At 35.8% G+C, this 13,132-nt stretch overlaps 1 protein-coding gene and 1 long non-coding RNA gene across 3 annotated transcripts in view; one reads left to right on the plus strand and one right to left on the minus strand.

The window, feature by feature from the left end:
- Nucleotides 1-13,132, plus strand: part of BIRC6 (baculoviral IAP repeat containing 6) — a 226,625-nt gene that overhangs the window by 171,377 nt on the left and 42,116 nt on the right. For both annotated transcript variants that reach the window (XM_040623077.1, XM_040623076.1), the window contains exon 66: nucleotides 12,347-12,557. In XM_040623077.1, the coding sequence (XP_040479011.1) occupies nucleotides 12,347-12,557 (211 nt within the window). The remainder of the gene's footprint in view (nucleotides 1-12,346; nucleotides 12,558-13,132) is intronic.
- The window catches only part of LOC103671596, a 68,966-nt gene that overhangs the window by 3,585 nt on the left and 52,249 nt on the right, over nucleotides 1-13,132 (minus strand). The gene's annotated exons all lie outside the window — the stretch shown is intronic.

Consider the following 13,132-nt stretch of genomic DNA (forward strand, 5'->3'; position numbering starts at 1 on the left):
TAATTTTTCCACTAAGCAGTATGTGTTTGAGGTTCCTGCGTGTCATTTTGTGGCTTGATAGCTTGGATATTCAACAGTTTACTTTCACATTCAGCTTTTGAAGGGCATCTTGGTTGTTTCTGGGTTTTGGCAGTTATGAATAAAGCTGCTATAAACCTTTATGCACAGATTTTTGTTACAATTTTTGTTCCATTGATCTGTCTATTCTTTTGCCAATACTACATTATCTTGATTATTTTAACTTTATAGTAAGTCTTAAATTCTGGTTGTAGCAGTCCTTTGACTTTTTAAATAACGTTTTGGCTTTTCTGAGTATCTTGCCTTTCTGTATAAATTTTAGAATCAGTTGGTTGATATCCACAAAATAACTTACTGGGGTTTTTATTGGGATGATTTGTACTTTGTTCTGTTTCTTTTTGTATGTTACATGGAAGCAGGTTGGGAAAAATAAAATATTGTGCAGTACTTCATTAAATGAGTTTATAAAATAGTACAAATTGAAATTTTTGGATAACTGGCTACATTTATATCAATACAAATTCTAATGTTTCAGATATTTAAATGTAGAAATGGAAGCTATTCAGAATTTTAATGGAAGAGGGACGGTTTTTCTGAAGCTTCATTCTTTTGCTGATCCCAAGTTGAAGGAGGCTCTATAAGTTGCATTTATGTCTATGTTTTCATGTGTTTGAAAATTAAAACAACATATTAGGGAAAATGTTTATAAAACTTACGGTTTTCTTTTCCTCATATACAAAGTAGTATTATAAAGCAATTGAAGAAAATAAACATCCCAGAAGGAAAAAGTGGAAATGGTATATGAATAAATACTAACTAAAAAGAAAAAGGTTTTCTTGACAGTTCCATTGAAAGATAATTCACTTACTGTACAATTCACTCACTCAAAGTGTACATTTGATGGTTTTGAGCATACTCACAGATAGGTGCAGCCATCACCACAGTCAGATGTAGAACATTCTTATCACTTTTTAAAGAAGTCATACACCCTTTAGCTGTCATCCCACTGTCCTCTCACCACCACTTAGCCCTAAGCAACCACTAACCTACTTTCGTTCTGTATAAAGAATTGGCCATTATGAACATTTCATGTAAGTGGGATTATAAAATATGTTTTATAACTGGCTGTTTTTGCTTATTACAATATTTTCAAGGTTCATTGATGTTATCTTACTCATCAGTACTTAATTCCTGTTTATAACTGAGTGATATTCCATTGTATGGATGTCTGTCGCATTTGGCTTATCCATTCATCAATTGGCAGACATTTGAGTTGTTTACACTTGTTGTGAATAATGCTTATACATTACAATAATGGGCATACAAATATCTCTTTCTGTTCTTCCTTTCAATTCCTAGGTATGTACCTAGGAGTGGAAGTGTTGTTTTACATATTAGTAAGTTATTACCTGAGCTTTTAATTACAGCCATCTTAGTGGGTGTGAGGTGGTGGGTATCTCATTGTGGTTTTGATTTGCATTTCTCTGATACCTAGTGACCTCTGGCATAGTCTCATGTGTTCATTGGCCATTTGTATATCTTCACAGAATTATTTATTCAGGTCCTCTGTCCCGGGAGTGGGGCCAGGCCACAAGGAAGCATCTACCTCTCAGCAGTACTCATCTAGAACCTAGCCACAGCAGCTGATAGGATTACAGTGGTAGGATGACAAAAGCTGAAGTCTTCCCCCTCTTGGGAAGATGATCTTCCAGTTCAAGGTAGGGGGAGAGGGAGCCCTGATTCTGTCAGTCTGGAATGGATTTTCTTTATTGCTGAGCTGAGAAGAGGAAGGGAGCAGGATCTTGGTTCAAATACTACAGACTCTTGTTTTTCTTTCTTTGTCTTAGTAGATTTTCTTGAATAAATGTTTTCTCTGTTATTTGTATGCTCTTAGGGCCATTTGCAGAGACCCTAAGTGTTGGGGGTTTTTTTGTTTGTTTTTTAAAGAATTTTTATCAGTTTGGGACTTCTGGGTGGCTCAGTTGGTTACGTGTCTGCCTTTGGCTCAGATCATGATCCCAGGGTCCCTGGGATTGAGTCCCGTGTTGGGCTCCCTGCTTGGCGGGGAGTTCTCGTCTCCCTCTGTCTGCTGCTCCCTCTGCTTGTGCTTTCTCACTCTTCTCTGACAAATAAATAAACTAAATCTTTAAAAAAAAAAAAGAATTTTTATCCATTTTACTGCAGAGCAAGTAGGTCCACTGAATTCATGCTGTCATACCAGTTAGGAAAAAAAAAATTGAGACTTCATAAACCTAGTAAAAATTTTAAAGCTTTCTTATTAATTAAGTATTCTATATCTTTAGAGTGGGTATTGTTCATCCATTAATTTCTTGAAAGTAAAAATTTAGTACATACCTAAATATACAGTATCATGTACTTTTCCTTTGCAACATAAATCAGTTTTATTAAATATTAAACTACATACTTATTCTTTACCCAAGTATTCTTTTTTTTATGTTCAATTAGCCAACAGACAGTACATTGTTAGTTTTTGATGTAGTGTTAACCGATGCATTAGCTGCGTTGTAACACCCAGTGCTCATCACAGCATGTGCCCTCCTTAATACCCATCACCCGGTTACCCCATCCCCCCGCCCTACCCAAGTAGTCTTGTTTCAAAATTCAAAAGCTTTAAGATGTTATCCAATAAATAGTTGTCTTCCTGCCTCTGTCCTATAGCCAGCCAATTGAACTCCCTAGATAAAATCATTATTACTAATTTCTTAGATTTTTATAGAGATCCTGTGTGTGTGTGTACATAATATATATATATATATATATATATATATATATAACAAGTAAATAAGTACATCTCCTTATCTTTTTTATTGTTGTTGTTTTGTGTTATACTTTACCCAAATGGTAGTAAAGTTCCAGTGCATCAGAAAGCACATCTTCATTTTTATGAGCGCACAATTGATATTTAGCACTTAAATCATCTCCATATTGATAAGCACAAATTGATTCCTTTGCTGTTATAAAGAATGCTATGGTGACTAATTTTGGTGACCTTGATTATTTTATCTTTAGGATTAATTTTTAAAATTACTAGAACTAGTGATTGAAAGTGTGTGTCAGTTTCTTATATTGCCAGATTTTAACTTGTCCTCTATAGGTGTTAGTTGGTAATGTTTGATACCTTTGTAAAAGTTTAATACTGATTTCCTTCCTTCCTTTTATCTGTATGTGCATACGAACATACATAAATTTTACACACATACACGCATTTTTTATGTACCAATTGTGAGACGTGTGTTGCAGACACTATAACCCTGTTACCCATGTTTTAGGATTTATTTCCTAAAAGACAAAGGCAATGTACGGCATAACCACATTACAGTAATCAGAATATAGAAAATTAACATTGATGTAATACAACCATCTAATTGTCTAATTCATAGATATCATTCATAATTCATCTCTTATCCCAATCATGTCCTCTATAGCAAAGAAAAAAATCGCTTCTTGTCCAACATTTAATCTAGGATAACATGTTAACATATGTTCCTCTTTCATTTCCTTTGATCTGGAACATTTCTCAGACTTCTTGCCTTTTCTGACTATGACAGTTTAATAAAATTTTTTATTCTGGAAGAGTTCAAAATCTGTAAAACTAGTGATTGTAGCATGATAAACCTCCATGAGCTTCATCACTCAGCTTCCTCAGTGATTAACACCTGGCTGTGCTTTTTATTTATATCTTCACTCTATTCTTTCCAAACACACACATATATACACATAGTAGGTTGTTTTAAAACAAATCTGAGACATCATTTTGTGCATGCCATGAGTAATTTAAGCAATGCCTAAAAGCACAAAGGAGAAAGTAAAAATAGATTACCTCATGTACCACCCTCCAGAAATAGCAAACAGTAGCATTTAGTAATTGTGTGTGTATAGCTAGAAGTATGAATAGGTATCTAGAATGGCGATAGAAGATAAAAGTATGGAGATATTTGGAACTTAAACAGCTTAGCTATTTTTACCAAAATGGAGAGAAGAGAAAGGCTAGTGTTGGGACATCAGAGATCATTAGCTAAGCCCTTACAGCTTTTATGTGGGCTGGAACGAATAGAAATTTTATGTAGAAATGTTTTGCCAATCATAACTATTAAGCCAAACGGGCTTTGCATGATTTATGATGTATTTTTGTTTTGTTCTTACCAGAGGATTTCTGCCTTTAGGGATTTCATTAGTCAAAATATCATTGTAGATTTGTTTGTTTTCTTTTTCTTGTTACTTTGTCCTGCCAAACAGTTTGAAAAGGCAAGCATTTGGCCAGTTAATATCTGTAAGAGTTTACTTACTTTTTAGGTGCATTAATTGTAAAATTTCTAATCTATGGCATTAAAATTCAGCTTAACTATTTTGATTTTATAGGGCGTTTACATTTCCATATACATATTAAAGTCATCGTGTCAGTTTCTACCCCCAACAAAAAGCCTGTTGGCTAATTGGGAATTTGATTGTAATTATATTCAATCTTTACGTTAATGGAGAAAACGGACTTCTTAATATTGAATCTTCTGATCTATGAACATTGTATATCTATCTGTTTAGATTTCCTATAATGCCTCTCAGTACTGTTTTTGTACCCTTGAATTTATGTCAAATTTGTCCCAGTTCCACTTTTTATGCAATTGTACATGGTACTGTTTTATTTAAAATTTCATTTTCCTACTGTTAGTATATAAAAATGCAGTTGATTTTTACTTATTTACCTGCTTACTACCTTGTGAAACTCATGTACTAGTTCCTCTAGATTCCTTAGGATTTCTGTATAGGTAATCATGCCATGGACATTAAAGACAGTTTTATTTTTTTCTTTCCAATTTGTATGCCTTTTTCTTTTCTTGTACTGTCTGTGTACTGTAGAAGTTGTCACTTTGGGAAAATAGTGTTCATTCCTTCACCATTAGGTGTGATGATTGCAGTAGGGCTATTTTAGAAGCTGTTTCTCAGGTTGGGTGGTTTTCTTCTATTCGTAGTTCGGTTAGAGTTTCATCATAAATGAGTTTTGAGTTTTGTTAAATGCTTTATTTAGATCTGCTAAGCTGCTCATAATGGCTTTTTTTTTTTTTTTTTTTTTTTGGTCTGTTAATATGGTGTATTACCTTGACTTTTCAAATGTTAAGTAAACCATGCATTCCTGGAAAAAAATCCCACTTGGTTGTGATTTATTATCCTTTTTTTCTCTTTTCCCCTGTGCTTGTGAGAGATATTGATTCATATTTTCTTTTTTTCTTGTGATGTCTTTGTCTCAAATTGGTATCTGATTAATTTTACCCTCAAAAATGAGTTGTTTCCACTTCCTCTATTTTCTGAAGGAGATCATATAAGATTAATAATAAATTTTTTTCTTTCTTTTTCTTTTTTTAAGATTTTATTTATTTATTTGACAGAGAGAGAGAGACAGCCAGTGAGAGAGAGAACACAAGGAGGGGGAGTGGGAGAGGAAGAAGCAGGCTTCCAGCGGAGCAGGGAGCCCGATGCGGGCCTCGATCCCAGGACCCTGGGATTGCGCCCTGGGCCGAAGGCAGATGCTTAACGACTGAGCCACCCAGGCACCCCAATAATAAATATTTTTTTCTAAGTGTTTGATAAAATTTACCTGTAAAGCCATATGGAGCTTTTTAATGAAAAGGTTTCTAATTAATTCAATTCCGTTAACTGATAAGGGCCTATTCAGATTTTCTATTTCTTTTTAAAGAACCGATTTGGTGATGTTGGTTTTCTCTCCTATTTATCAGCTTTCTACAGTGAGAACATAGGAGTGGTTATCTGAAGATGGCCATAGGAGGAAAGGCATAAGGAGAAGTGTTTGGGATGATAGAAATAGTCTGTATCTTCATTTGGCCAGTGATTACACAGGAGTGTTTATTGTCAGAAGTCATTAAAGGCACATTTGAAATTAGTTCATTTTATTGACTGTAACTTATGCCTTAATAAATTGATTTGAAAACTTATAAAACTCATCTGGAAATGATTTCATGATTTTTTCTTGTGTTACAGAGGGTTTTTTGTAAGAAAGTGACAATTAGAAAATCCTGACACTTGGGGCCCCTGGAGGGCTCAGTCAGTGGAGTGTGTGACTCTTGGTCTTGGGGTTGTGAGTTCAAGCCCCACATTGGGTGTAGAGATTGCTTAAAAATAAAATCTGAAAGGAAAGAAAGAAAGAAAGAGAGAGAGAGAGAGAGAGAGAGAGGGAGGGAGGGAGGGAGGGAGGAAAAGAAAGAAAATCCTGACACTCTTAAGATTCCTGAGAATTAAAGAGCTCAGTTTTTTCATTTTACCATGTGAATGCAGTAGAAAGCTAAATTTGAGACCATGCTGTAAAAATATGTTGAAAAAAGTTTTTAAGATTATAAATTATATAGTATTAAAGCTTAAAGGCAACTAGCATTTTTTAGTGGGTTTTAAGGAAACTGTTATGATGAATTTCAGGCCGTATTAATTTTTTCCCCATGCATAAAGTACTTTTTCTCTCTGTGTTAGTAAATCATGCTAGTGCTTTTCTCTGAAATTGTGACCTTGAGTGGCGTTATAGTTTAGTGCTTAAGGGTCTAGACTTCAAAGCTGGATGACCTGCTTGTGCATCCTGTCCTCTCCACTGATTATGCGGCCTTGAGCAAGTGCTTCACTTTACTCATGTGGAAAATGAAGAGCATATTTACCCCCATGGAATTGTGAGAATGGAGTTAATTAATATATGTAAAATGCTTAAAACAGTTCTTGCCTGGCATGTGTGCTCCCAGTGTTAGCTGCTGTTAACTGTTATCATAATCACTATTTACCTTTGAGACAGTAGTGTTCTGTTTAGAAGTGTCCGGTTTTCTTTGTTTTTAAAGCATCGAAACATCATGATTATTCTCTTAATGTGTACATTTATTTTCTTGTAAAGCAGAAACAGCAGGAAAATAGTATTAGACTAGAAGTCCAGACATTTCAGTTCTTTTCTAAGTCCTTTTTTGGCTGCTTAGGAAACAAAATTTAGTGCTTTGGTGTTAGTTACCTATAATAAAAGGCATTATTAAAAGTTTTATAGTAATACCAATTAAGTACCACTAACTATTAGTCCTAATTAATACCACATTTAGATTTATATCTAAATTTATATAAATTTTACATGAAGCCACCTTTAGAGGGAGATTACTTCTAGGGAGATTACTTCAGAAACTTTCTGGTTTCAGTGATTTATTGATAATGTAATCAGAATCATTTCCTGTATTATTTAGTTGTCTTTCAATTTTAGAAAGGAAAATGATGACACTGCTTATAATTGCTATTATCCTTTGGGGATTAGTAATCAATGTACTGTGATTTATACCTTTATTCTTAAAAATTGATCAGCGAGAAGCTAATGTTATGCCATTTGGAGATGTGTTTAAAATTTCCTTTGTCAAATTATTTCTTCGTGTTCTTTGGATCAAATAGTTTATTTATATATCAGAACATTTTAGGTTAAATTCAACAGGATTATTGTCTTTTAATAAAAACACAGTGTTGCCTCGGGGCGCCTGCGTGGCTCAGTTGGTTAAACATCTGCCTTCAGCTCAGGTCATGAGCCCAAGGTCCTGGGATGGAGCCCCATGTCAGGCTCTCTGCTCAGTGGGGAGCCTGCTTCTCCCTCTCCCTCTGCAACTCCCTCAGCTGTTCCCTCGCCTGTGCCCTTGTTCTCTCTAGGTCTTTCTCTGTCAAATAAATAAAATCTTTAAGGAAAACACACACACAGTGTTGCCTCAATTATTTTATTGTAAGGACAAAATTGGTGTTTATTTTTAATTCTGTTGATTATCCTGGCAAAGTGTCTTGTTATGAAACCTCTAAGACAGTTTTTGTGTATATATAATAAGCTCCTGTCACTTTAAGGTGTGGAGTCACTTTAATATGATGTCGTTTAGCATATAATTTATTTTACTGTTTCTCTAGTGTGAGAGTATATGTTATTAATTATAAAAAGGTATGCTTTGTTGTATTAGGTTTAATTTTTTGAACAATAGAATCTTGCAGAGCAGTGGAGGGTGGATTATCTGGAGGTAATGTAATGTGGAGTATAAATTGCATGCATAGAACTCTGTTCAAAGGAATGTTAGGAAAAACACCAAACTCTGAGGAAAGTCTGTAAGTATACATTACTTAATAACATTGGAAAACAGGGGCACCTGAGAGGCTCAGTCAGTTAAATGTCCAACTCTTGATTTCAGCTTGGGTCATGGTCTCAGGGTTGCATTGGGTGTGGAGCCTGCGTAAGATTCTCTCTCTCTCCTGCCCTCCCCTCTCTAAAAAATAATAAAACAACATTAGAAAACAAAGATTTTACATATTCATCTGAGAGAGATAGAGCAGGTGAACACAAGCAGGGGGGAGGGACAGAAGGAGAAGCAGACTTCCAGCTGAGCGGGGAGCTGGGTGTGGGGCTTGGTCCCAGGACCCCGGGATCATGACCTGAGCCAAAGGCAGATGCTTAACTGAAGGCAGATGCTTAACCAACTGAGCTACCCAGGGATCCCTCAAATAATTAAGTCTTAAAAAAAAAGTTCAAACTGACATATGATAAAAAGTAATTCACCCTAATGTTCTCCCCCAATCTTAGTCCTTCTCTCTACATGAAAATACCATTAGTAGTTTATGATTAATATTCTTAGTATTCTATATCTAACTATACAGGTATATCCAATACATGTATTTATCACTGATTTTGAAATAAACCTTAAGCAAATTATTCATGCTGTTTTTCATATAGTCTAGAGATTGTTTATTTTACTCTATGTGATACCTACAACTCCCAGAGAAAGACCCATCTCTTTGGGTCGAGCCCCCGTGCCCACTTATTTTTCGTGGTTTTTATATGTAAATAGAATATAAGGAATTTGGCTTTTGAAGATGGCATTATCCAGGAGAACTTTCGCTGTGATGGAAACATTCTTTATCTGTGGTGTCCAGAATGACTCATGTGACTGCTGAGCACTTGAAATGTGGCTAGTACAATCAAGGAACAGAATTTTTAATTCTTTTATATTTTAATTAAATGTGTGTGTGACCAGTGATTACTGTATTGGACAACTCAGGAGACATCCTGGTATAACGAAAAAACTCTAGTTAGATGTACCTCAGTGTCAGTGTTGGTCTTGCTATATTCTATTTAGCTGCTTGTACAACTTAACTAAGTCTTAGTTTCTCATACACACAGTAGGGGCCATAATTCCTTCTCCAAGGATTTATACACACAGAGAAATAAAAATTGTCTAGAAAAGGGATTAGACGTATCTATACCACAGTGATATGCCTGGTGAAGGAGTCGAGAAAGAAAGAATTGGTCAAAATAAATTGTAGCCTTGGGGCGCCTGGCTGGCTCAGTTGGTAGAGTATGCGACTCTTGATCTCTGGGCTGTGAGTTTGAGCCCCACATTGGATGTATGGCTTACTTAAAAAAAAAAAATTTAAGTTAAAAAAGTAGACTGTAGCCTTATCAGGAATGTTTTATGATTTGTCAGGATAATCAGTGTGAGATGTTACTTATATATATAACATTAATGTTTAGAAATTCATCTTTTCCTCTTAGTATTCCTACATAGTTCCCCAGCCATAAAAAATGTATTCGAGTCTCTTTACATAAATGTCATCTTTGTGTATTATTTGGCAAACTATTTCACTCAGATATAGGTGTTGGAGATCTACTGTATTCTTTTTAAATTCTACATAAGATAGAATCATTTGGATATTATTATGTATTTAACCCTTTAATTTATTGCTCTTAGGGTGCTTCCAACTTTCAGAATTAAAAACAGTATTATAGGGGTGCCTGGGTGGCACAGTCGTTAAGCGTCTGCCTTTGGCTCAGGGCGTGATCCCAGCGTTCTGGGATCAAGCCCCACATCAGGCTCCTCCGCTAGGAGCCTCCTTCTTCCTCTCCCACTCCCCCTGCTTGTGTTCCCTCTCTCGCTGGCTGTCTTTCTCTGTCAAATTAATAAATAAAATCTTAAAAAAAAAAAAAGTATTATATATATATATTTTTTATTTTATCTTTTTTTAAAGTAGGCTCCATACCCAACGTAGGGCTTGAATTTACGACCCTGAGATTGAGTCAAGTGCTCAAAAACAAAAATCTTTTTTAAAAAAAGATCACATGCTCTATTGACTGAGCCAGCCAGGTGCCCCTAAAACAGTATTATATTGTGTTTTATAGGTGTAGAGTAACAAGTGGTATTGCTAAGTCATAGAATATGGGCACTAAATAATGCCAATGGGTTATCAAGTTTCATATCTACCTGTTTAAAGTCTGGCTTTCTCATATCCTGACAAGTATTAATCTCAGTGTTTTTGCCTGTTGATTAGTAACTTTGGAGTTTAACTTGAATTTTCTTGAAAAGTGTGGAGTGTACTGTGTTACGAAATCACAGTAAGTAATATTAGGTCATGGGGTGGAAAAGAGGCTTTAAACATAACCAAGTATCTATGAAAATTTTATATATGATTAAGATGGAGGGTAATATTTCAAATACAGCAAGATTGAGCGGTCATACTTTTCTACCCCGGTCCTCTACATCACTGTTGGAAGGTGTGAAATGAGGACCTACTCCTCCATCACTTTAATAAACAGCCTCCCTGTTTGTCATCAGACCATCACAACTAATTTTAGTAAGTTTTTTTTTTTTAAGATTTTATTTATTTATTTGACAGAGACAGCGAGAGAGGGAACACAAGCAAGGGGAGTGGGACAGGAAGAAGCAGGCTTCCTGCTGGGCAGGGAGCACTATGGGGGGCTCAATCCCAGGACTCTGGGATCATGACCTGAGCCGAAGGCAGATGCTTAATGGCTGAGCCGCTCAGGCACTCCTAATTTTAGTAAGTTTTAATCAGTTGCCACATAGAGTTCAGGATTCCTATGCCTCATCCCCCAATACTGTAATCCCAGTATAGGTCTGTGGGCATTGAAGCAGTTCCTGCCTCCAGTAGGTACTCCCCCAATTCTCCTCCCCCTTTTCAATTTTTTGTGTAGCAGTCAGAGTACCTATTAGCTTCTGAAAAATTTTCCTCATTTTGTCTTTCTCTACCTAGAATGTAAGCTACACAAGGGCAGGGATTTTGTTTATTTTTTTCACTGCTGTATTCTCATCCTGTGCAGGAGCTCGTTTTCAGTCAATATTTATGGAATAACTTTATTCAATAACTGGTATTAGAAAAAAGTTGTTAGGGGTGCCTGGCTGGCTCAGTCGATAGAGCATGTGACTTTGATCTCAGAGTGCTGAGTTCAAACCCCATGCTGGGCGTAGAGCTAAAAGAAAAGAAAAGAAAGAAAAAGTTGTTAGCTCTTTATCTTACATGATTCACAAAAGTAAATTACAGTTGGAAAAAAAGCACAAAACCTAACAAAACAACTTATAAAAGCGTAGAAGTAGCATATGTTCTTAGAGTAGGAAATTCGTTCTTACATGCATGTAGTTTTAAGAAAACATTTCATTTGAACTAATAATTAAAAGTTAATATAGTTAACTTTTTTATAACAAGTTGATCTGTTGAATTATATACCTTTGATAAACTGTGATCATATTTTATTTTACCTAAACTACCATGGCTCTGTCATTTCAATTTAATTTTGAAAATAAAATTCCACTTCATTACTAATGAATTTTTGCTGTAAGTTATTATGTAGGCTATTTAGTCATTTTTATGTGTAAAATAACTAGTTACTTAATTACGTTTCTTCCCCTCTCCCCAGCTGTTTGCTGTGTTCATTTTTTGTCTCCTTGAAGTGCCTGTTACACATTGCACAGTGTAAACATCTGCATTAGTTTATTTACCAAGTAACCAATTAATCTTAAGATCTGAGTAGAGGGGTACCTGGGTGGTTCAGTCAGTTGAGCATCCAACTCTTTTGTTTCAGCTGGGGACATGATCTTTGGGATTGAGACCCATGTGGGGCTCGCACTAAGTGGGGGGGTTGCCTGAGGAGTCTCCCCCCCCCCACTTACTCACTGTCTCTTTTTCTCTCAAATAAATAAATAAATCTTAAAAAAAAAAAAAAAGATCTGAGTAGAAGCAGGGCACCTGGGTGGCTCACTCATTTAAGTGTCTGACTCTTGATTTTGGCTCAGGTCATGATCGCAGGGTCGTGAGATCGAGCCCCATGTCTGGCTCCACACTCAGTGGGGCGTCTGCCCGAGATTCTCTCTCTGCCCCTCCCCTTGCTTGCATGCATATGCTCGCTCACTCACTCTCTCTAAATAAATAAATCGTCAAAAGAAAAAGATCTGAGTAGAAGTCACATGGCTGTGGGCTGACTTTTATATTGTTCATATTCTCACTTTGTGCTTTCCCCTTTTTACAGTTCTTGACATGGCGAGACATGTGCCACTCTATCGAGCCCTGCTGGAATTGCTCCGGGCCATTGCTTCTTGTACATCTATGGTGCCCCTACTGTTGCCTCTTTCTACAGAGAATGGTGAAGAGGAAGAAGAACAGTCAGAGTGTCAAACTTCTGTTGGTACATTATTAGCCAAAATGAAGACCTGTGTTGATACCTACACCAACCGTTTAAGGTAGTATACTTGGTTCATTTCTCTTCATTCTGACCCTCACTGCTTTTTAAAATAGCTTTGTGGGTTTTTTAAAATGACATACGTTGATTAAACACACATGCATACAAGCAAGATCTAAAACTACAAAGAAAAAGTATCCACCAAATCCTACTCTCAGAAACATTTATTCACATTGACTTATCAGACCTCTCCTTATACAGTCTTAACAGCTATAGGTGTGGAGTTTATCTTAAATTCTGTCATATTGTACCTGTTATACAGATGGATGCTAGTTTTAGTCAGTATTGGGGCCAAAGACGCCTTTCAATGCCAGTTAAATACATATTGGCCAATAGTGTTCTTAATACTTCCAATTATACATTGTATGTAGGTGCTATATTTTACTTAACCATCTGTTAGTGGACATTTGGGTTATTTTCAGTTTATAACCACATACATACATCTTTTGAGGCTTGTAGAAATCAGTAGATTCATAGAAATAGAATTGTTGGGTTTATGGATTACTTCTGTTTCATTTTGATACATGCTATTCATACTATAATCTTTTTTAGAAGTGAGAGGATTCAGTATTTATT

The sequence above is a fragment of the Ursus maritimus genome, unplaced genomic scaffold (assembly GCF_017311325.1).
Source record: "Ursus maritimus isolate PB19 unplaced genomic scaffold, ASM1731132v1 scaffold_6, whole genome shotgun sequence".
NCBI lineage: Eukaryota > Metazoa > Chordata > Mammalia > Carnivora > Ursidae > Ursus > Ursus maritimus.